This window comes from Nicotiana attenuata, unplaced genomic scaffold, assembly GCF_001879085.1.
Source record: "Nicotiana attenuata strain UT unplaced genomic scaffold, NIATTr2, whole genome shotgun sequence".
NCBI classification, from domain to species: domain Eukaryota; kingdom Viridiplantae; phylum Streptophyta; class Magnoliopsida; order Solanales; family Solanaceae; genus Nicotiana; species Nicotiana attenuata.
The window spans coordinates 23,064-48,436 of NW_017675050.1; the positions used below are offsets into that span (position 1 = coordinate 23,064).

Consider the following 25,373-nt stretch of genomic DNA (forward strand, 5'->3'; position numbering starts at 1 on the left):
TCTGTGTCTACTGTACATGTTGTAGCAACTATTGATTACAAAAATTATGGACTCTTACGAGTCCTAATGTCGTTTGTGTTGGGTGCTATAATAATCTATAAATACATACAAGGTTAAAGAAGAAAAGAATGACAATAACTAAAGGGACTCACCTTTGCTCTATTTCCATGATGAATCCAGAGCTCTAAGAAGGTATTGAAATGTTAATAATTGTAGACTTCTGCATATTCTCGCAATTCTTGCCTGTTCTTATTTTGGAACAACATGTAGGCATCTCATACTGTCTAAGCAGGAGACAAGGATCTCAGCAAATCCTAATCAATTGGAATTGCTATAATAGCAGAATGTTGCATATAACCGAGGGTTCCAATCCACTTTGGATCCCATAAAATACGTGCTTTCAATGTCTTCAAGTTCAGCTACTCGTGGAAATCCTCATAAGGCGAAGATTCACTTGATGAATCACTTTCAAATGGGGTGGTCTCTCTTGGTGATGAAGGAAGTGATTCTCTTTGTTGAGAAGATAAACCTGGAAAGAAAGACTTGTGTCAGTAACCAATATTACTGATACTTTGTAGCATAGCTTAAAATTAAAACGACCACACTGTCAGCCAAACTGGCCCAAAACCAGAGGACTAAAATAGCAACTGTGACTAAGCAATCTAGACATCATAAAATGTTGGGCCTATTAGAAAGCTATTAGTTCTCTGTTCTGCTGACTTTAGCACAACTGAGAGCACAGAATGGCATCCTACATTAGTTCTTCCAAGAGGAAAACAATAGGACCATAAAAGAGAGAACAGGATACTTTCAACATGGAAAAAGCTCTGCCAACCTTTTGGTCCTCTAGAACGAAACTTCTTTGTATGCCGTCTAATCAGCTTCTTGGCTTTTGTTATGGTTAGTTGTCTGGCAAAGGGAGAGAACTCTGCCTCACTTTCACTCCAGTCACCAGGTATCTCATTTTCTGCTTCACCCCTCATTGTCCGAAGCACGAAAGCCCTGGCCTTTCTGCGCTGAGAATTGAAAAGGCCTTTTATAGAGGTGACAAAACCATCACCTGCACCCTCAGGGGGGCGCTTAGGCCAGGATAAAGGGTTCTGCTCGGATTTTCCGGCTGAACCACCATCACTATCACTGAGATTAAGATCAATATCGGGGACACCAGCAGCACCAGCTTCCCTTTGATTATGTGCTTTATCTTTAAACTTCTTGCACTGCATTAGTATAAAAGACATGGTCACTGAAGAGTTAGTCCTCTTGAGGTAGTCGATGAGTCTGGAGATACTTATTACCGATTATCATACAGCAACAGATAAAGATATTTAATGTGGTCAAATATTGAATGATTACAGATAATGGAAATTGGAAAAATATAATTTCAAAGGAACTAACCTGCATTCCTGTTAGTGATTTTAGGACTCCCCATATGATGTGTTTCTTAACTCTTGAGAATAGCCTCCGCCAGGTTCCAGTAAATTCAACACGATGGAATGTATCCATCAGTAATCTTAAATCACTCACAGCAAATCTTGATCCTTCATATGTAACAAGTAACTCAACCTAGTTCATGCATATCAAACATGTATTAGTTCCGAAAACAAACAAACTGACGAAGCTACAATAAGTTATTAGCCCACATAATGGACTGACCTGACTAATCTTGATATTGTGGAACTCTCTCATTCTTCGAGGCCTAGATTTTTTCTCATCCTGTGCCTTGCCCACCTTTTTCTCTTCATGAGAGGAGTGGCCAAACTTAATTAGTTTTGATTCTTTGGATTTGTTTCTGTTACCTTCATCTGGCTACTCAATACCGGCAAAGGGCTCACTTGTTGAAGAAGTAACACACTACTAGAAACACATGGATTTCCCACGGCGAAATCAGTGGGAAACCGGTGGGAAAATCGAGTTTTCACACCGCATTCCCACCGAAATGAGTCACCAGGAAAATGCCTGGTGGGAAATATCTTCCCAGAGACGTGGTGGGAAATTTCCCACGGGTTTCCCAGAGAAACTTTAATAGGAAAAATAATGAAATTTCGCACCAACAATCAGTGGGAACTATTATTAGTAATTTTTATTAATTTTAATACATTAGCCAGGGAAGTGGTGGGAAAAATGCATAGGGAGCTGGAAATAAAGTATGAACTTTCCCACTGATAACGGTGGGAAATATGGAAGTTCTGAAAAATAAAGTGTGAACATTCCCACTGATATCCGTGTGAAATGTGTTAATTCTGAAAATAAAAGTATGAACTTTTCCACCGATATCAGTGGGATAAATGCAAATTATGAAAAATCGTATGAACTTTCCCACCGATATCAGTGGGAAATATGCAAGTTCTGCAACTAAATGACGAACCTTCCCACGGAATCAGTGGCAATTCCGTGGGAAATTTGGAAATTATTTTTATGCACAATGCTGTAAATATACTGCACCACCTGCCAAACAAAAAAATACAACCACCAACCTAAATACAATTAAACATTCACACACAAAGATCAGCATCTTCCTATCCATTTCGTTAATTAACAACCAACAAAAACTGANTCTGGCTGCTCAATACCGGCAAAGGGACGTCACTTGTTGAAGAAGTAACACTTGAGGAGTGCATTTGCAGCATAAGTTCATCAGTAACAGATTCAGCAACGTTTTCTTCCCATGTTCTATCAAAGGATGATGTCCGTCTTAGCTCAGGGGTTGAGCCACAAACAATATTAGCTTTTAAGTTCTGCAACTTTGACACCTGCAATATTCAGGCAAGATAAACACATGTTTAATAAAGAGAAAAATGTGAGAATTTCGATAAAAGAAAATTAAGCATCAATGCTGGAGAATTTGCCAATCGGTAAGATAAACTTTAGCCCAAAGGGATATAAAGCCACCCTTCACATATCTAGCTAAGAAGTAACGAACAGTTAATGGAGGATACGGGACTCACTTGGGAGGAATCGCCAGAAGAGGGAAACTGACTTGCAGTTGTAACTGGTAAAGCGGAGTTGCTTGATTTGGCGCAGACCTGAGGATCTTTTGTTAGATGGTTACTTGACACTGGTGCTTCTTGAATTGATGAGCCTTTCTTGGCACGCCTTGAACCAGCAGTAGTTGAAAACTTCCACACTTCCTTTAAGCAACAAAACATTTAGCAACAATATCTGGTCAAATGGTTTATTTTCTGAGGAAAAACTTATTAGCGCGTATTTCCAATAAATGGACATTAGACACACCTGCCTGCGCTGGGAGTCTTGCTCTTCTTCTGGGAAAAAGTACTCCCACATCATTCTGTACATTGTCTCAGTCAAATGTATCTTCAAGGGGTAAATCTCCACCTGTGCAACGAAGGAATTTAAACAGGTTATGAAGTATGATAATAGAAAAGGCAAAAATTTGAGAAAAGGGTTAATCTCCCACTCAACTGCCAGCAAATATTTTTGGCATGTTATTCAGTGTGAAGAATGCAATGACCAGCACAGTGCTCAGAAGTGTAAAGTTCCCAAATCTTACAAGTTATCCCTCTCAAAAGGAAGAAAAAACCTAAAGTTTCAAAGTACTTATCAAAAGAAGCATTACTACCTGGAATAGTTCGAGAGGATAGTTTCCATCTTTTGGAGCCCCCTGCTTAGCATCTACTCGAAGCATCACTTTTCTGTAGCCATGACAAGCGAGACTCTATGGTCAGAACTAGCCACTGAAGTAAATATTTAAGGAGTGAATAACTGACAATTCAAAAATTTCAGTGATCATGCTGAAGAAATCAATTGGTAAACTATGGAGGTAGAGGTAAAGCTGCATCATAGCACATTTTCCACCCTGGTCATGCGGTGTACAGTCCCATGAGTGGCTGCCTTCTTATGGGTAATTGATTTCATCGGGTTTGATCATTTTCTTAATTGTCTTATCCATGCCCCTAACTCACTGGATTAGGACTACAACATACTATGTTTCACTCATTCATAAGTTTCAGTTGGGTACCTTAAAGAAAACCATTTCAAAGTGAAGTTCTAATACTCAAGGAAATTGTCTACGGAGACATAAATTATTAACATGTGTAGTTTGACCAAACCCAATTGCCTAAATATGCAGAATTGAGTACTTGAATGAGATCACATGATAATTAGGAGAGGGAAATCAATAACAAAGCAGATGTTAAAATGTGTGATCCGTTTCATCTAAAAACTCAGACTCTTAGACAGGGATTACTTTATTTATTTTAAGTTTGTAACACGTCCCCTAACGCGGGGGCTAGATTCTTTTATGACCATGCACGTGGAAATGTTATGTTGATGGATGGGGTTAAGACTTGGAACCCGTTTGGATGGGCTTGTTTTAAGTGGCTTTTAAGCCAAAATACTTTTACGCCATAAGTTAGGAATTCTAACTTTTGGCTTTTGGCTTGTTTTTGTCATTTTAGCTTAAAAACAAGTGCTTAAAAGCACTTTTTTACTTTATCCAAACACTACAAAATGACGTAAAAGCTATTTTGGCTTAAAAGCACTTAAAACAAGCCAATCCAAACGGGCTCTTGGGCCAAGGACCTCTGTGACTAGATTGTAAGATACCATGTTAAATTGTGTAAATTATCTCATCTAAAAGCTTTAACTTTTAGAAAGATGATATTTTTATTTATTTATTTTATGTCTGAGATAGCAGAGACAAGCAGTTTACTTAAAAGATGGGTTTAAGTGCAGAAGGCCACTTTTAAAAAAGAAAGGAGCTACGTGGACCAGAGAAAGAGAGTCTGGTATAGCAAGCTGTGTCAAGGTACTCAGAAATGGTCGCAGATGCAAGGTTGTCTCCAACACAATCAAATTCAATTTTTGCTGTTTGTACATGTACATTAGAGGAGCCAGTAGAAGTACCAACACCTATGGTTGCCAAAGATATGTAGAGAAATAATCATCTCAATTGCAAGTTGAGAGAGAATACCAATACAAAACTTTAAAGGACAAACATGGATACGAAATAAAAATGGGATCCCACCATGGCCCCCAACCCATATAAAATGGAAGCATAAACACTATACAGTTTAGATGTGCAAAAAGGAGCAAGAGACAGAGCAGGAAATAAACTGAAATTGTTGCATACTTTCCCCATTCAGTAGGAGGATTCCATGCTGATAGAAGCATATCAGACTTGGCATTTGGTAAGCAGTTTCTCACAACAAAATATTTTGTTGTGAATTTAGCAACCCCAACATCTTTGTAATCACGGTCGAAATCATATATCTGCATTAAGAAACAGCAGATTATATTCTTTCCTTCTGACTCAAGTGATTTCAATTTTAAATAGGAAAAATAAATTTCTAAAAACAAAAAAGAAGTAGGACGGTTAAGGGGAATTCCGAAAGTTATTAAACATAAAACAGTTTTCTGATCGCAAGATAACTTATTAAGGACCTCTGGGATTGCATGAACAAAGACATGGGTACCTTTTTATTCTTTTTGAGTAAGGTAACAGTATATTCATCAGCTCAAAGATTGTGCTGGAAACCATATTTACAAAAAAAAAAAAAATACATCCTGTCCATTGTCCAACAAAGCATGGTACTTAACAGTTCCTAAACAATGAACAGTTTCTGTAGGCAAGATACTTGTTTAAAAGGGATTGCATAAAAAGGAACACAGTACTTTACAGTTCAAGTATCAGTGTCCTTTACTGAAGTTTACTGACATGACTTTAGTTTTACCATGTAATGGTCTTAGACAAAACTGTAGAAAAAACTGACAGCCTGACACTGTGTTAGTGGAATCCATTTCATTAGCATCAAACCCTAACTCTGACACAAAAACAAATCTTTGGATGATGAAACCAAATTCGAAAGATGCAAAATTCATGGATTTTACAGCTGATCTATTTCAGAGGGGTCACCCTGCAATAAAAGTTCTCCAACTTAGGGAATTATTACCATATTGTTTCCAATTTTAACCCCTTCAAATAGATGAAACTTTGGCTGCAGTTTACTCCAATATAATTTTCTAGTTATTTATACCTTCGACTGCTAACTATTCTGACTCTTGTTTTTCTTTAATTGCTTCTTCTTTTTGTCGGAGAGAATAAAGCTGTACCATAACCAATATGAGATCACAAAGGGACAGCTTTAAAAAAAACATGAACTTTAACTTACGCAAGACCTAAAAGCCATTAATACATGTATGTTTATATTTGTTTCCTGGAAGATTGTCAGGAATATTGCAGCAGCTTGATATAAAATCCTACTGATAACTGATAAGCATTATCCTTCAACAGGTGTTGCCCATCAAGATTCCTTACAGGAATTTAGCCAAGCAAGGATATACCAAAAATACTGAAGCCATGTAGAGACTCACCATATCATTTATCTCAGCTTCAGCAAATGATCTTCCGTCCACAAGCATGCTCCAAACTACTTTATTAATTTGCAAAGAGATGCGCATAGCACAAGAAGGACTTTTGTTCTTTTCTTTCTCCATCAATCGGAGCTGTGCAGCTTTCTGTAGAGCCATCCTCAGAGATGCAGATGCTACTTTTCTGGATTTTTGAGCATTTACTAGATTTTTCTTCAGTCTTTGCACCTGCAGAAAGTTGCTTTTAATAAGCCTTCAAACTTGATACACCTTTTATCCCTATTACTGTAATGGAATCTATACATTTCAAAGCAAAACTCCAAGAAATCTGTTAACTTCATGGTCTTCACTACAAAAGTGACACAAGTTACCATGTGCAAACTATCAGAAGAAGGGTGTGTGTGTCAAAATGAATGGGCGGTTGGGCTGCATACTGGGGCGTATAGGGGTTTTAGAACATGGAGTCTGCAAAACACACCAACTTTTGTTTAGGCTTGGACAGGTTAGGTTCAAGTGGGTAGACATCTGCTTGGAGCTACTTGCAAATACCTTTTTTTTGTATCAATGGAAGTTCCTTTTTTCACCCCAAAAAAAAAAGAAGAATCTCTTACCTTTGCACCACAAAGACTTCTATTTCACCAAAAAGACAGTAAAACTGTCAAAATTCTTTACCATCTTTACATAATTACTTTCTTTTAACTAACACTGTTAATTGAACTCCTGAAAAACAAAAGGAAAATAAGGCAAATAACTATAATAGAGGCTCTCTAAACACCATTCAAGAAATGGCTTGACACACTGCCAGCATTTAAAACATAGACGTATGAGAATGACAGCATTCCAAAGCAAACAAAAGGTCATACCCAGTCACTTTTCACCTGGAAATAATCCATATGAATCATCAAAAATTTGAGAAGGAAATGATAGGCATATGCAACTAAACTATAACTTTTCAGTGAAAACTTAACAGTAAAACTGAAATCAAGAGAAGAAAAGCCTTGACATCAAGGTATTCTTGGGCTTATTACACAAAACCACATTTGTATCACTATAGCACATAGGATGATTGCTTTAAAACCCTCTAAAGGGAGAAGAGAAATCTCAAAGCAACCTGAAACTTGAATGACAGAGGTGAAGCAAGCTTATTTTATGGCATAGTACTCACAAAATTCGGTAAATTGAAGTTGAATTGCTTATGATATGTGGAGAAAGTACGGTAAGAAAAGTCCAGCATTCATGTTTATTTTTTCATTTTTCGGCAGGTTTTCACGATCCATCATCATTAATATCCAACTCAGATAAATCATTTTTAGCCTATATGCACACATAATGTATTTTATAGGCAGTTGGACCAGTCAAGGACTCACAAAAATTGGTAAATTGAAGTTGAATTGCTTGTGATATGTGGAGAAAGTACGGTAAGAAAAGTCCAGCATTCATGTTATTTTTCATTTTTCGGCAGGTTTTCACGATCCATCATCATTAATATCCAACTCAGACAAATCACTTTTAGCCTATATGCACACATAATGTATTTTACAGGCAGTTGGACCAGACAAGGCATATGATCGGATGAGGCCGTGATTGTTATCATTAATCGCCCCTCATATTACTTAAATAAGTCCGAAAAATGATAGTGCTCGGGAAAAGAGGAAAATGTAAAACCCCTTGATTCAACTGGAAGAACATTGGAAATTGGTAGAATCACATAGTGATGGGACTGAGTTACTATTGCAAGAGAATTTGTGACCTATTTGCCCGTTCTCACTAATGAACATGGAAGACAATAAAGGGATCAGCCTAGGTGAAGAATACGTATTGAACTCTGCCTCAGGATCACCCGATTGACAAGCTTCCAGGCCCAACAAAACGGACACGATGTGAGAACCAAGGTATGTCGAGGAGAACAGTTAGTTAGCCCTTTCTGGGCCCTAATTCTCAATAGCTTCCAACACGGGATCTCAACTTTTCATTTCAAGCTAAACCATGGGCATGGATCTCAAAATCTTGCCAAATTAAAAATCCGAGCTTTCCTACAGAAGTCCAATGTCATTTTACCAGTCGATGGCATTGAATGATATTCCATGCTATAGTGGCAACCGTGCCAGGTAGAAACAATTAGTCAAGAGTACATATCATAGGCTAAGGCTTATGCAATCATTTCAGAATCAACTTGTCAAACAGGAAAGGACTTATGTCATATTTCACATCTAACAATCTTAAAGTGCTTCAGAAAGTTCTGTCTTACCAAAATGGACCTTCCCCCGCTAATAATCCAAAGATCGCCTTCCTTTACTGGGTTCCTGTCCACAGATGCATCATTATAAAGAGATAATTTCCTAATATCATCCTGGATCAACTTCTGCGCTCTTTCTTTCTGTTCAAGGTTCACTCTTGCCAGTTCTACTTCTTCAACACCATCAGGTACAACTTCATCAGCCTCCTCTTCAACATCTTCGTCGTCACCCGCCGGATATGACAGGCTAACTTTTCGAGGCCTGATTTAGGAATCTCAATTAATTCCCTCAAAGATTTAAGATAAAGCTATGGAGATGTAACTCATCACATCCAAGTATAATAATAGAGGCTTCTGAGGAACAAAATGTGGGACGGGTTGCACTTATCCAAAAGCATGTTAAGCACAATAATAGGTTTATAGTAATTTTAGTGATTATAGATCTTAAAAACTGTGCTTACTTTGGAAGCCGGGCAAATAGAAGATTGGTCAACACATCTAGCATAACTTGGAACTGGCGGGATGTCATTGTTGCTGTTATATTATGTGAATTGAATGAAAGCTCCTTCAAAGGTTTCACCTGTGATAATACATAATCACGATTGAGAATCAAGCGAAGAAAACATCGTTATCAAAACATATGATGCAATAAAGAATTGGTCTAATAAGTCAGACAGAGTTCTCACAACACCGACATGATCAGGTTATCACAAATTCAGAAACAACGCATACATACCTTCAAGTCTGCGGTTGCACCTTTATGCCTAGTATAGCGGAAGTACATATCACAAGGCATAAAAACTCTCTCCAGTAAAGCTCCAGTGCGCTTCACTTTCGGTGAGCTTCTCCGAATTTTAGGAAGCCACTGCAGTCCAGCCCCTGGATCTACGTCAGTTGGGGCAACATGTGCCTGCACATGTTCTAACATCACAGAGTACTCCATGCGATTCCATGTCATTTCAGGTTGAGATTCACGAATTTGAACATTTCCTCCACCTAGAGCTTGTTCAATCACTTCATAGCCAATGGAAAGAACTGAATGGAATGAACGAGCTAAAACACGGCCACTGACAGCAGCTAACAGAAATCTACCCTGTCAAAACAAAGAAAGGTGCCAATGCATTAGCATCAATGAAAAAGTAAAGCTTTTCAATAAAGTTGAGACAATTAGTTGTTTGCTTTCTTCTGCATTTAGGATTATTGGTAGACATGATCTTGGATTACCACTTTCAATTTGACATGGCTAAGAAGTTAGAGACATTTAGTCTTACAAGACTAAGGTACTTCACACCTTCAAGCAGTCAATGCTGCAGGATAAAAACAACTTAAGAGGCACTTGGTAAACATGATGTGGTCGTGAACAGTGGCAAAGCCAGAAATGTTTCAAGGGTGTTCAAACTTGAAAGAACTAAAATAAATTCCCGACAAAGGATGTTCAATATATATTTTATACAATTAAAATCAGTATTTTACTTATATACACAGCGTAATTTTTCGGTGAAGGGTGGTCAGTTGACCAGCCTTGGTAAAAGGTAGCTTCGCCCCTGGTCGTGAAGATAGTGTTGTCCCTCAATAATGTGTATCTTTTTATCACAACCTTCCATTTTCCTTTACTAATCAAAAAAAATATTGTTTTATCTTTATCAATTAGTTGAAATAGAGATATCTATCTTAGAGATAAGGTTAAATGAAATCTTCTGTTTTCCGTTAAATATGGAGTTCTTTGAGAGTTCAAAACTTTTAAGAACTCGATCGCATATAAGTAGGACCTTCATGTACTCTGCAGGAAACTTGATGAATACCATCCGATATATCGATTTGGTATTAAAATCCTACTCTTCCCCCCCCCCCCCTCTCTTATTCTTCTCTTTTTCTTCTTTGCTCTCTCTCTCTCTCTGTTCTTCTCTTCTTTCTCCCCTTCAGATTTATTTCTGTTGACTTTCTCCTTCTCCTTTACTGGTGCTGCATAAAAACAGTTAGCACTCTTAAACCAGTATTATTCTTCATATTAAAATCCCAAAATCAAGATGCTTTTTCCCTGAAAATAATGTCCTCATCTGGTGATGTTCACACTTCCGCAAGTTGTTTCCTCCTTTTCTTAATTAGCAAAAGCAGACGATTCCAAAACCTTAGGCATGAAATGCATCTCACATATTCCCTGGGGTGATTCTCTGTCAAACAGACTCAACTTGACCAAAATTTCAACACATTCTATGGGGTCTAGCTCCATGCTTAAACTTGAATCAGCAGAATACAATAAGTGTATGCATAATGGTAATTCAAAATATTAGTGAGAGTTGCAACACGAGAAAGAGAAAAATTCCAAAAGTTAGTTGAGATCTACAAGATACATTTACTGCACGCAGAAAGATGATGTTCCTCCGGATTGAAACATGTTTCTGCAGACGAGGCCTCAGCAGCGGAGTCAAATAAGATATATTCATGTTTCTTTCGGTACATCTTGATTTTGTTTTATCCATGAAAAATTATATCCAGAAGCTTCAAGAGAAGGGGATCTCACATTCACCAAGAGCACCCAGTCTAACAAGCATACACGACAATTTTACAGTGTGTATAAATCGTACCCTTCTCACCAGAAAAAGGAGAATAAAGAATACAATTTTACTTGTAAACTGTTCAATTTTCTCTCCTAGTCTTCCATTAACCTTCTGGAAGGACAGTGAAAGTGTAGAGAGAAGTACACAAAATCCAATCAATTATATGACTTGCAAACACATCTTGGCTTTGAAAAGGTTATGAGAACTGCTTTAACAGAAGTTGTTGTATAATGGAAAAAGTCAATCAATCTTCGTAAACATGGGATGCATAAGTCTGATAGAGATCAAGGAAACAGCAAAGGGATTTATAATTTTAAGTTGGATGCTCAGATTCTTTCAAATCATACCAAAGCCAAACTTTGGTGAATCTGCCTTCATAACTGCTTTCTCTTTTCATTTTCATTTGTCACTCTGAATTTCACTCTCAACTCACCCCATTGAGCTGTTCTAGGCTTCTCTTTATCAATTCAGCCTATCAAGCCACTAACATTGCTCTAAGCCACTCATTAGCTTATTGAGCCTAATCCATTTCCCTCTACTCCAGGAGTGAGCAACCTCCTCTCTGTCTACTTTACAAGGCAAAGGCCCAAATAGAAGGAGAAAATCAAATCTGTGTACCCTTGAACTGGGTTACACATGTAAGAGGGTGTTATTGTTAAAGAATATACTTGTCCCTCATAGGTTATATAAGGGTTTCAAAGGGGTTTATAATATCCTGGCTACTCCACCCATTGCCTATAGGTTTTGGGTTGGAATAATTGGATGCTCAATTTCTTTCACAGGCCTATGAAAAGCATTTCTCCAGGAAAGAATTCTTAAGGTTAAATTATTTTCCTTTCATTGATATTCAAGAATTATTTATGCAAGAAAAGATAGAGAAAAGGAGTTTTTTTCCTACGTATAATGCTATAGTGCTTCCTATATATGCACTATCTACTTATTTCAGTTTAATTTTTAAAAAAGTTTGAGATAGTAAAGCGAAAATTGTTAATATCTTAAGTTGCAAAAAAAAGGTCAAGACTGGTCCAGATTGTTCAACAAAGGAGTAGAGAATAAGAATGCCTAAACATAACATTGAACAAAGCAATACAGGGAGATGACTTCTGTAAACAGTTGAATAGGACCTAAAATAAATGTACTAACATAACTAAAACATTAATACAACTAATTGGTATCGCCTATATAGATCCTTTTCTTCCATTGTGCCCTATTTTTCACTAGATCTGGAAGGATTCCAAGAGATTGTAGGTCATTTCTGGCAACTTCCTTCCATGTGATATTAGGTCTACTTCGTCCTGTTTTAACACCTTCACTCATGGTTTTACACCTAAGCAGCGATGCATCAGAGGCCAATGCAGGATATGAAAAACCTAAAGTGACCTCTCATCGTATCCTCAATGTGTGCTACACTGCTACTTACACCTTTTGCCGCGTATGGTAACTATTTATTTTGTCAATGAAGGAAAAAATTTCATGTAGCTAGAAGCTTACAATGAGGTACAGAGATGACTTATGTAAACAGTTGACATTACAGATGAATACTACAAGCAAGCATAAGGTTCAGAGGATTTCAATCCAAAAGGAAAAAGAAACAAATATCGATGACATGACAGTGAATAAGGATACAGTAAACTAGGAAAGCTGTGACCGAGAGCCAATCCAATTAGTTAAGCTCTGAAATATCAACAGATAATTAACTTACATTTGCATCTTCTGAGTGAAGATTGAATTGTGGTTCAATGACATTGACCATGAAATGGCGAGTGCCCTCCCCCTCACAGTCTTCAATGTTGGAAAGCTTTGCTGCTAATAGAGATAACTTATTGCGGTGAGGAGTTTAAGCAGTGAGAACGATAACAAAAGATTATGACCCATATCTCAAATATTATACAAACATTTATATAGATCACAAGCAAATGCAGCCATGTCAAGCTGCTACAATTAATCGATTGTCAAAAAAGGGGGCTAGTCCAGAAGGTAGATTGGATATGCCAAATATGCGAACCAGAAATATTGATTTTTAGTGCTTATGTATTAGATCATAAAGTAAACTCCTTATGTATAATAACTAACAACTATCCAAGAGAGTGCAGCGTTTTTAGAACTATGCTACATTTCACTAATTCTTTCTCTCCCTATATATATATATATATTTTAATTAAAAAAAATGGCTTTGAAGTTTCACTAATTCTCAAAGAAGAATACACATATCTAATGCTCTAAGTCAAGATAGAGAGTCAAGGTCCAATTAGAGCTTACCAGCGGAACTAGATGGAAGAGTTTCTACTTTAACTTCACTTGGTGGAGGTGAATCTACTTGTGCTTTTGATGGCCTCACGTGTTGTGGAGAAGAGGATCTTGCAGCATGACTAACTGGAGACTTCTGGATATCATCTTGAGGTAATTCAGTTCTATCAATTACCTCACTATCCTCCAGCAACTTTCTTTGGGCATATTGCCTAGAAGGAGATGGTTTTGGAGATTCAAAAGCCTTAGATATTCCACCTACCCAAGACCAAACTGCATCTCTATTCTCAAGTGTCCACAAAAGCTTTAGACCATAGACAAAGATTCGCTGACAATTATCAGCGATCACTACATTATATCCATCATCGTCACTTGGGTCAGATCTTGTATGGTCATCACTTTCACTCCCATTTTCAAACTCAGATCTTACATATGTCATCTCCAGATTTCTCCTACCAGCTTCTTGCCACGCCAACAACCTATCTGGGTCAGCTTTTGGGGTTTGCCTTCTGATTGTAAAATACTCAGATGATAAAAGAAACCCATCATCACGCTGTCTCTCCACGCTGCTGCTCACACTACTAGTTTTATCGTTAGAAGACCTTTCTGTTGATGCAGATTGTGATGTTTTCCTAGTCATTTTAACTACTTTTGCAACACTGCTATCATCATCTCTATTTATAAATGCCTTAGGCATGTGGAGGTCAAGACCCTGGTACACAAGATCAAGAGTGTCACGCTTGCTCTCAAAGGTGTATTTTTGCTTTCCTCGGCCATAATAAAGTTCATATTTTAACTTATTCATAGAAAATGTCAGCCCCTTTGCTGGGTCATCATCGTCTAAAGGCATATGCCTTATGCATGCTGGTGTGGCATCAACTCTGAACATAAATTCTGTCATCACCTTGTCTAATGAAAGATTGCCAGATCTAGGAACTCTCGGTATTCCAAAACGTGGCCACCTAGAAAAAGACCGCAATTTGTGAGGTGGATTATAATTTAAGCTCCAGAATTTTAGTATCCATGCCAAATCATGAGGACCAAGTTTTAGTGTTGGAGAAACTGACAAGCTATCTGGCTTCGTTGCACCACAACCAGCTGCATCCAAGGCACCCTGACCACCCACTGAACATAAGCTTGACTGATTATCATGACTGGGAAGAGAGGGCCTAAGCAACAAATTCCACCGTAGTGACAGAGAAGTTGATCTAAATGGATCATAAACCTTTTCACGAGGCACTCCTTCACTGGGAAATGCAAATAAATAATGGTTTAGAGGGTTTCCAGAATCACATTCCCACTCCATTATCACTTCAAGACTAAAGGCCGGGGCCTCTATGAAAGTACAGGAAAAGCCAGATGGACGCTTTAAGTTGGAGTTCTTCAACAAGCTATCCAAGCTGCTTACTAGAATCTTGAAGTTCTTTGCAAAACAATAAACACGACCATCTGACTGCTGGAGTTCCATATACCCAGATCTTATCTGAAGCTTGTCAGACTTTTCATAAGGATCAGTACTGGCAAGAATATTCCATTGGGACTCAGAAAAATATAAGGAGGTGTTTCCATGAATGTAGTTTCTCATTTCATCCCACCATGGCAAGCTCTTTTCCTTTTTCGGCGGAGGATCTGGACTTGGATTTTTTATGCTCAAATTGGCCCTACGCAGCGCCACTGTAAAAGCATAGCTAATATCAGCAAGAGCTGGTTCGAAACCAACTCCATAGGAAATTTCTGCTTTCTGAAAACGTAAGGGCAAATCAGAGTATGTTTTCATTGGTGGTGTTGTCCCACTAGCAGAACGGAGCAAATGGACCTTCCTCCATCTCCCAATGTACACATTTTGGTGGATTTGAGGCTGAAAACATGTTGCCTGCACGCAACATGGATAAAAAGGTTGATTTTGTGTTAACAAGTCTGTTGTCCAAATTCAAAACATTCTAAACAAACTAAGATTACTTCTCAAGAATAAAATACTAGAATGAGGAATATAATATATCTTGCCACTTCAACACGATACTCCAATGCAAAGAAGCAAAGTTAAACATAATGCTATCTCCAATAAAGACTTACTGCCAATGCTAACTTGCACAAGGTAGCATTTCAGTCACTTGATTGTAGAATAGGAAGAAAAGATTGGAAACAATGGAAAAACTTGAAAGTTCCCTCGAGTATGGAGTTTGGCTAGGAAATATAGTGATTACATGTTACAACTTTGTAAACAACTGATTCTAGAAAAAGTTACATCCCTAACCTGTAGATAATTATGACAATCAAGTCGAATAAATCAAACCACACCTGATCAATCTAGATCAACTCAAAATAATCATATTCAAACAATCCGAGGCAAAAAATTGCTGAAAGTTTCAGGAGTTTATAAAAACTACAGATAACAGAGCTTTTGAGTTGTGTAGGGAGAATGAGAAACTAGGAAGATACGGATGTCTGCTTTGATACTGGAGGAGATGAAACCAAGGTGATACTGTTCAGGCATGAATTTTTTGAATTGAAGGTGGTATCCACAATGGAATGAGTATGGCCGAGAGGTGAGTCAGTGGAGATAAAATGGAAAATGTGGCTCTTTTCTTGTGAATGGAAGGAGCTATAGAGCAAATTTTTACGCAGTCAGGCATGAAAGGAGGTTTGGTGCAGTGTGGCGAAGCGGAGGAGAAGTGGAGGGATTTTATGATGAATGGGACGTCTGTAAGTGGGTGTCAATGGTGGAGACAGCTGGTCGAAGAAGGATCTCCTGGCGGATGTGCATGCAGGAGGTAATGCGATGGTTTAGGATTTATGATTTAGAAGTTGGGAAAAGATCCAAATTTGGGCATAAACTATGTGAAATGGCCTAGATTTTCCCCTAAACTATGGGTTAATGGTGATTAGTCATAATAGTTGACCATTATTCAACAAGGGTAAATCTAGCCCATTTTTGCAACTGCAATGGTAGATCTCACCTCAACTATTAACGGAAGCAAATTTGAACCTTTTCCCAAATAAAAAATTAAAAAAGAACTGTTTGAATTGATCCATATCTTAGCAATGGTAATTCAGTGGGTCTTATTACAAGACACTAGATGGTGCATCTACCTGCTTTTTTATGATGAGCGCCAATTTGGCTGTCACATCCTTCCGAAAGAAATCATTTGTATAGGTTTCACATAATTGCAAATAGTTCTTGTGGAAATATTTTCGCCAAAAGATTTGTTTAATAGTTTAAAGATGAAGAAAACAGGAAAAGAGCAACAATCAGACCTGCTGAGCTAATATAACACGTCCTTCACATCTGCCAGAAGTTGCAGCAAATAGTGGGCACGTGTAATTTCTTATCCGAACAGCAAGGGAACCCGTCTGCAAATTGATATTACTACCATACAATCGTGAAAATGGGATGCTATGTGCACGGCATACTGGATCAAGCTTTTGCAGAATCTCTATCATCCCAAAATCACCTCCTTCAATTCTTGTCAAACTTACATCCAACTCTGTAGCAGAAATTGAAAAGAGAGAACTTCTGGCAGTGCTAGGCTTGAAACCCCCTTGAAACCCTTCACTACAGGCTCCAGATCCTTCTGATTGCACAAGATTTTGGCATGCCTGGTAGTATGACCTGAATGACTGCTTATAGATCTCCTCTTGCAGTTTCTGAATGGCTGAAGTGTCATCCACGTCAATATCTTCTCCACTGAAGTGGATCTTACCATCTTCAAGAGAATCATTTTTCTCCGCAACACCAAGAGATTTGGTACCTTTCGCAATAAGCTCATCAATAAAGTTCAATCTGACAGCTAATTCACAAGCCTCGTTCTTCAACAACTGATAATGTTCATCAAGCCATCCCTGTATTGGCTGTTCTTCAATATCAGCAGTGAGTTTCTTTATGCAAAATCGAACTCGTCCAATTTTTGATGCTCTAGTTGCTTTAGCTTTTGGTTTCTCTTCCTTATTGGGAAACAAAAGATTAGTTTTTGCCGCAGTAACAAGCTTTAAAGCTCTAAGCATTTCCTCAACAGAATCATCGATGGCCCGCAATTCCAACCTGTATGGCATGCATATGTGGACATCAAGGGCTTGAATAACCCAATCCCATGTTGTGCCTATCTCGTGTTTTGCAGTTGATGTACTTCCAGAGGCATTTGGAATGCGAGAGACTTGCATTCTACTGCTTCTAAACACTCTTGCATTATTAAAGTTGAGCAGTAACCCTTCAAGAAGCACACCTATCCGAGCATTTTCGGAAAAGATTGACTGCACCTGGACAGTTGTCTCAACACCATCTCCAACTTCTGCAGCTATATGAAGCATTTCCACATCAATAGCAAAGATGGATTCTCTTTTCTTGTGTTTCTCCAATGGTACTGACTCCATTGAAGTCTCAGTGCCCTGCCCATTATCTTTACGGTCACCTTTAGCAAGTTCCTGAAGCTTCTGATTGTGCAGAAGTAATTTCAAGTGCAGCCCAAGTTCAACCAAAGCTATATGTACATCAGGCTCCCATCTGACCGATATATCAGTGGCACTAAAGAGCGAGCACACTGCAATCTCTTTAAGACCACCAGATCGCCTCACAAACTTTGCATTCTGCATGTCAAGCAACGTAACTCTTGCTCCATGGAGGTTACTGTCTTCCAAATGTTCTTGATAGATTGATCTAGCTCTTTCAAGCTCCATTTGTGTAGATTTTTTCTCCTTGTTCATGGATAGACTTAGGTGGAAAATATCAAGGGACACAGAATACTTGAGTTTTTTAAGCTCAACTGGAGCCGTAGATCTTATAGTTGCAGTGCGGGGTGTACCATCAGCTGAAACACTAATTACAATTCGACCTCCCTGAGATCCATAGTTGGCACGTTTGTGATCAGGAACAACAGAATTTTCCAAACCCACTTCTCCACAAACATTTAAAGAACATCTTTCTAGATTGAATTTGATGAGTTGAATCCCTTTCCCAGATAGCTTGGACGATTTCGTCACCTGGTTATGTGGTTTCTTACCAGAACCAGAGAGACTCTTCAGTAAACGCTTGAAAGACAGAGCTGTAGACATCAGAGACCCAATGCGCCGGAAGGTTAAGTGAACACCCATCCCAGTAACATCAACAGAGAGAACTGTTTTATTCTTGAGACCATCTTCAGGTGAATCCATATCTTTCTTGCCCCAGTCAAGACTGATTTTTGCTATATAAATAAGTGAACCCATGTTTGTTTCAACCCCAAAGAGGCTCTCTTTTAAGCATTCCCGATACTCATCTGACATGTTCAGATTAAATTCACCAAGTTCCATGTGCACCACTGTACCTGTACTTGATATATTATTGGCAAAGACATGTGAGGACTGTGAACAACCCTGCAATTTACAAAGGAACATGACATCACAATTTAAAATAAAAGTTGAAGTAACATTGTTCTGGTAAACAAGGATTTTACAGACACAAGCTGAACAGTTGACTATCTCTGTTTATTATGATGTCTAACTTTTAGCAGTTCGCATGGAATAGAAATTGTCATTAAAAGGAAAGAAATTGAAGGGCAACATGCCCTATATTACAAAGAAAAGGCCCACAAAGAATCGAATCAAGCAAAGTCCACCTCCTTCCTTGTACATTAAGAAGACATAAATTGTTAGAAAGAGTTCAAAAACAAATAGCTTTACACAATGGTTAAGTCAAAGCACGAACTTACCCCACATACTCAGAGGAAATATACTGTTTCAGAAATCCTACACTGCTCTCAAGCTAAACTATCCAAATAGCCAGATTAGAAAGCTCATGAAAAGAATTTTCTTTCTTAGTTGAGCTCGGATCACTTTACAATTTTCTATGCGAAGCCAGAAAAGATCATAGCTTTAGACAATAGAGAAACTAAAAAAAAAACTCACCCCACACATTTGGCAAAATGTACTACCTCAGATACCCAGCATTGCTCTCAGGCTAAAAGGAACTAGTTTGAAACATAGATTACGTGCAAAAACAAAAGGTTAAATCTGAGCTTAGAAAACTTTTTTCCTCAGTACACAAAGATACAGATGGTTTTGAAACAGAAAAGAGCATCCTTTTAAGCCATAAACCAACAAAAAGAAAAGATGCCTTTAACAAGAGTAAAAGATGTGGATCTGATTTCAAAGGGTCTTACATGATAGAGTGGTGAGCCATCCAAATCATAGAGCACTACAGTCATTTCTGGCGCCGAAATAGTGGAGGTCCACATGAATGCTTTATGATCAGAAGAGTGTGATTTTTCAAGAGTAGAACTTTCTCCTTGAAGAACCATTTTCCTTTTCCTCAAAGCATGAAGTTGCATCCATGGATGTAATCTAGTTATCACCAGGTTGCACTGAGTACCCCCAAGCTTGACATCAACTTCTGATCTGATGGGTGAAGCAGGCTGTAAAGCAAAGAATATTCAGCAATTGAATAGGTAAAGGAGAAAGAATAATATAAAACTTGAAGAAAAAAATGAATGCTATGGGTAAAGCATCAAAGATGATACAAACTCAAATGAGAACATGCCATGAAAAGAACCAGTTCAAATAGCAGTCTGGGAACCAAAAAGATTTTGTCACATGTGTAAACTAGAGATATACTTATATGCAACAACTTGTACATTTTTAAAAAAATTTATTGCTCGTAGCAGTTTTTCTTATTACGGATAGAACCAACAATAAGAGCCTGTTTGGCAAAATTTTCAACAGCAAAAAAAAAAACATGCTAATGTTCAGAAGCACTTTTGTCGAAATAGCTTTTCAGAGAAGGATTTTTGGAGAGTAACAATTTGTGTTTGGCCAATTCATTTGAGATGTGCCTTCTAATTATTTGATAAACAGATTATGTTTGTCCATGTGTTTCTGCGTGTAAATCACAAAAAAAAAAAAACATCAAGGTTCATTTTACAATTGTACTATTCATACAGAGAACTAGTTTAAATTTTATATTGTGGAAAACTATACTCCTAATTATTATTTTTTCTTAAGAAAGAGTTTTTTTATTTAATTAAATATTAAACATAAAACATAAAACAAAAAAATATAGTAGTTTAAAGTACAAGAAAACATAATATACAAGTGGAGAAAGTCAAAATAAAATCAAGAAGAGAAACATAGAACTACATATAGAACTCTGAAGATTATCTTGGCAATGATTGGAATTCATTGTCGGTTTATTCACGAGATATTAATTGATTCAAAGAGCTTGTGATTCTGTGATGCACTTTGTTATTCTAAAGAGGAATAGGAGAAGAGACAGTAGAAAAAACTAAAAGAAATGAGGGGAAGAGAGTTGTACTTATAGTTGAGAGACAGATTAAATTGTTGAGCAATAATTTGAGAAATACGAAGTTTTGGTAAGGATACTTTTGTTTTCAACTAAGTCAACCCTATGTATCCTTTCTTCTCCATTCAAGTCCATTTTGATCCATTCACCATTCATTAAAATTAGATAAATTAGATTATTTAATGTTGATTCTCGACCTATTGATCGTCAGCGGCTATTTCAATTAGAAATTTTAACGTTGCTAGCAGATGGGAACAATACACTGAGAATTCTATTTTCAAAGATTTATAGAATTCATGTCAAAAGGAGACAACAGTCCAATAGGCTCTGGAGACTACAAGGTGGAGGAATCATATGGGACTTGAGGTTCCGGAGAAACTTTCAAGAGTGAGAGTGGCAGAATTCTGAAGCCTTGTTGAATTGATTCAAAAACAAAACATCACGGATAGCCATGATATACGGAGGTAAGCGGCCAATAATAGTGTGTGTTTTCTAAAGCCATATTATGAGAAGCTTGTAACCATGAAAGGAGGCAGCCTTTCCATGTCTCTTCGTCTGGATCCTAAGTTACCGAGAAAGGTGTCTTTTCTCACTTGGCTAGCAACAAGGAGGTGATCTTGACGGATAAGAATATGAAGAAAAGGAAGATTACCTACACCAATTGAAGTGCTCGAGTGAAGACATGGACCATCTCCTTCTACATCGTAGGGTAGCTTCTCGTTTATGGTGGAAAATACTGAGATGGTTTGGACTACATTGGATGATGCACTATGAAAGAAGCAATGTTCAGCTGAAGTTTTGGTAGACGGAAGAGAAGACGGGGCATGAGATGCTGCTGCACTAGCACTTAAGTGGGTTGTATGGAGAGATAGAAATAAGAGAGATTTTGAAGGAACAGAGAATGATTTCACACATTTGAGAAATAGCCACTTATCCCTTATTTCCTTTTAGTGCACCCATAAGCCACCTATATGTTTAAGAAATTGGGTGTCCTTTGAGAAAACCACATCTTTTTCTAGGTTTTCTACTTTTTTGGTATACTACATGTATACAGGTGTTTTTGCCCCATCATTAAAAAAGTTTTACCACTTAATCAAAAAAAAATGTTAGTAGTATAGAATGTGTTTAAATTCTACATGCTTCCCTTATTTATTTTACACCAAAGTGTCTTTACAATAAGTTAGAAGAACACCCAGGATAGACACTAATCCTTGCATGCAAGTGTGCACGACTCCAAAAAGGAAAAAAGGGAGTTTGGAGGTTCAGAATTTGGTGTTTAATATGAATTTTCCGGAGTCAAGCTCTGGGAATAGGGGGAAATCTATTAGCAATGTGTATCAATGAAGGTCAATATTATCTCTTGGAATGTTAGGGGATTAAATCGTGTTAACAAAAGAAGAGTGGTGAAACTACTAATTGAGAATTGGAAGGCAGACATTTATTGTCTTCAAGAATCCAAGCTTGAAGGGGATGTACAGGGGTATGTGAAACAGATATGGGGTTATAGATGGGTAAAATTTGGGTGTCTAGAGGCTAGCGGTACAAGGGGGGCATTTTGGTATCATGGGATAGCAGAGTATGGAGGGAGGAAGTAGTCAATGTTGGGAGTTACTCCATAACCTGTAGTTTCTCTTCTATAAATCAAAATTTTTCATGGCATTTGTCTGGAGTATATGGGCCTCATTGTAGAATAGAGGGAGAATGTTTGGTGGGAGTTAGCTGCTTCTAGGGGAGTTTTTGAAGGGCCTTGGGTTATTTGTGCTGATTTTAATGTTACAAGATTTATGGAGGAAAGGAGGGGATGCAACAGAATTTCAAGAGCTATGAGAGAGTTAACTAATTTTGTAGAGGATTTAGAGCTTATTGATCCACCTCTTGAAGGGGGAATTTACACATGGAGTAGGCGAGTTAATTCTCGTATAGCGTCGAGATTGGATAGGTTTCTGTTCTCTGCTGACTGGGATGGAAACTTTAGGAATATCAAACAAGTTATTCTTCCAAAAGTTTCCTCAGATCATGCTCCTATTTCCCTGCAATGTGGGGTTTGGGAGAACACAAAATCATATTTTAAGTTTGAAAATTGGTGGTTGGGAACAGAGGGGTTCAAGGATAAAATAGCTTCCTGGTGGGTTTCTTTCGATGTACAGGGCAGACCTGATTATGTTCTAGCCAAAAAACTCAGGTTGTTGAAAGTTAAGCTGAAAGAATGGAGGACAGGTCAAGGGGGAAATTTGGAGGTTCAGAAAACTATCTGTTTGAACAAAATTCTTGTACTAGATGTGGTTCAAGAATCCAGGGATCTTTCTGAAGATGAGTTGGTGCAAAAGGCTAGCCTAGTCATGGAATTGGAAGAGATCGCCAAAAGTGAAGAGTTAATTTGGAGGCAGAAATCAAGAGTTCAATGGTTAAAACAAGGGGATCGAAATACTAAATATTTTCAGAGGATTGCAAATGCCCACAGAAGGTTCAACAACATTGACAAGCTCAACATTAATGGGATACAAGTGGATGATAAGGAAGTTATAAAGGGTGAGATCTTAGCCTTTTATCAGCACTTATACACTGAATCTGAAGCATGGAGGCCAGAGTTCAATTTTCCAGATTGTCCTAGAATTAGCGAGGCAGAGGAGCAATGGCTACAGAGGGAGTTTGAAGAGCAAGAAATCATTGAGGGATTGAAGGCTTGTGCAGCAGACAAAGCTCCGGGTCCAGATGGCTATACCATGGGTTTTTTTATTCAATGCTGGGAGGTGGTGAAAGAAGATTTGATGAATACTTTTCAAAACTTCCACTCACAGGAATTGTTTGAGAAGAGCTTTAATGCTACTTATGTAGCATTAGTTCCAAAGAAGGCTGGGGCGATGGAACTAAAAGATTATAGACCTATAAGTCTCATAAGTAGTGTGTATAAGATCATTTCAAAGGTGTTGACAGAGAGATTGAAGACAGTAATTCACAAACTGGTTGACACTCAACAAATGGCTTTTATCAAAGGTAGGCAGATCATGGATGCAACCCTAATAGCAAACGAATGTGTTGATTCCAGGGTTAAAAGTAAGATTCCTGGGATCCTTGGCAAACTGGATATTGAGAAGGCATATGACCATCTAAACTGGAACTATTTGCTGAAAACTCTGAAGAATATGGGCTTTGGAAGGAAGTGGATCAAATGGATAGGATTCTGCATCAGCACCGTTAAGTTTTCCGTTTTAGTTAATGGTTCTCCAGAGGGTTTCTTTTCCTCACAAAGAGGGCTAAGGCAAGGAGACCCTCTGTCTCCTTTCCTTTTTATAATTGTAATGGAAGATCTGAATAGTATGATCAAGAAGGCAAACCAGGAGAGGTTGATAAGGGGTTTCAAGGCAGTGAATAATGTCAGTAGCAATCTGGAGATCACTCATCTGCTTTATGCGGACGATTCTTTGGTGTTCTGTGATGCTAAAGAAGAGCAAGTTAGACATCTGAGGTTGATCTTATCTGTCTTTGAAGCTGTCTCAGGGTTACATGTCAACTGGAGTAAGTCAGAGGTGTACACAGTTAATGAGGTCACCAACATTCAAAGATTGGCAGGGGTGCTGGGCTGTCAAGTGGGAAATCTCCCAACAACATATTTGGGGATGCCCTTGGGAGCAAAAAATAGATCCCAGGAGTTATGGAATGAGGTGCTGGAGAGGTGTGAAAAGAAACTTGCTATATGGAAAGGAAATTATCTTTCTCTGGGAGGGAGGATTACTTTAGTCAATAGTGTGCTAGATGCTCTTCCTACTTACATGATGTCTCTTTTCCCAATTCCTGTAAAAGTTGAGAAAAGAGTGGATGCTTTAGGAAGGAAATTCATATGGCAAGGGAAAAAGGAGAAGAAGGCCTACAATTTGGTAAAATGGAGCACTTTGCTAAAAAGCAAGAGGGATGGAGGTTTGGGAATCAGAAATTTGAGACAACATAACAAGAGTTTACTTATGAAGTGGCTATGGAGATTTTCTCTGGAGGATCAAGCTTTATGGAGGAAGGTTATCTGTGAAAAATATGGGGCAGATAGAAGGTGGTGTACAGCAGGAGCTTCTGGACCCTATGGTGTAAGTGTATGGAAGTCAATTAGAAATTTATGGCCAGGATTTATCAGCAATGTTAGTATCAAAGTGGAAATGGCAATAAAACCTCTGTCTGGAATGATGATTGGATCGGTAATGGACCTCTTAAAGAGGCTTTTCCAGATTTGTTCACTATAGTGCAGCAACCCCAAGCTAGTGTGGCTGAGGTATGGAGTACGCAGGGGTGGAATGTTACATTCAGAAGGTTCCTCAATGACTGGGAGGTTACGAGAGTCATTGAATTCTACAAATTGTTGGATGGCTTTGAGGGCATCACAGAAGAAGAGGACAGACTTACGTGGGAAAGAAACAGCGGAGGAGTATATACTGTAAAGTCAGCATATGGAATCCTGAATAGCTCTGGTCACATGAACAATGGGACATGGCACTGGAAGCACATCTGGAAGGTGAAAATCCCTTTTGAAGTGGCTTGCTTTTGTTGGCTTGTAGTCAAAGAGGCTGTTCTAACTCATGACAGTTTAATGAGGAGAGGAATGCTTATGTGTTCCAAATGTTTCTTGTGTGGAAAAGAGATTGAAACAAACAGCCACCTCTTTTTACATTGCAAAGTAACTAGTAGGCTGTGGTATCTTTTCATGAGTATGAAAGGTGTGAAATGGGCAATACCTAGGACAACTGCAGAAATG

General features: G+C 38.1%; 2 protein-coding genes across 2 annotated transcripts in view; both read right to left on the bottom strand.

The window, feature by feature from the left end:
* Nucleotides 1–12: 12 nt before the first annotated feature.
* Nucleotides 13–2,524, bottom strand: LOC109219604 (protein SABRE-like). The gene is made up of 7 exons (XM_019384072.1): nt 2,501–2,524; nt 2,366–2,445; nt 1,957–2,017; nt 1,654–1,806; nt 1,396–1,563; nt 836–1,217; nt 13–529 (listed from the first exon to the last, which is right to left on the bottom strand). Exons 1-7 carry the CDS (start codon nt 2,522–2,524, stop codon nt 420–422), a joined length of 978 nt encoding a protein of 325 aa, XP_019239617.1. The 3' UTR covers nt 13–419.
* Nucleotides 2,525–2,528: 4 nt separating this feature from the next.
* LOC109219605 (protein SABRE-like) overlaps nt 2,529–25,373 on the bottom strand; it is a 40,559-nt gene continuing 17,714 nt past the window's right edge. The window contains exons 8-20 of the mRNA XM_019384073.1: nt 19,500–19,751; nt 16,624–18,714; nt 13,381–15,241; nt 12,824–12,924; nt 9,300–9,656; nt 9,025–9,143; nt 8,576–8,825; nt 6,331–6,555; nt 5,090–5,229; nt 3,578–3,650; nt 3,232–3,333; nt 2,946–3,128; nt 2,529–2,750 (exon numbers count right to left, since the gene is read on the bottom strand). Of these exons, the coding sequence (XP_019239618.1) occupies nt 2,529–2,750; nt 2,946–3,128; nt 3,232–3,333; nt 3,578–3,650; nt 5,090–5,229; nt 6,331–6,555; nt 8,576–8,825; nt 9,025–9,143; nt 9,300–9,656; nt 12,824–12,924; nt 13,381–15,241; nt 16,624–18,714; nt 19,500–19,751 (5,976 nt within the window). The remainder of the gene's footprint in view (nt 2,751–2,945; nt 3,129–3,231; nt 3,334–3,577; nt 3,651–5,089; nt 5,230–6,330; nt 6,556–8,575; nt 8,826–9,024; nt 9,144–9,299; nt 9,657–12,823; nt 12,925–13,380; nt 15,242–16,623; nt 18,715–19,499; nt 19,752–25,373) is intronic.

Bases quoted from the DNA above. Each gene is read 5' to 3' on its own strand.
- LOC109219604 (XM_019384072.1), bottom strand. From the start codon at position 2,524: ATGGATAGGAAGATGCTGATCTTT. The intron at 1,807-1,956 runs GCATTTTCCTGG...GGTATTGAGTAG, and splicing joins GGGAAGATATTTCCCACCAG to CCAGATGAAGGTAACAGAAA. The intron at 1,564-1,653 runs GTCAGTCCATTA...TGCATGAACTAG, and splicing joins ACAATATCAAGATTAGTCAG to GTTGAGTTACTTGTTACATA.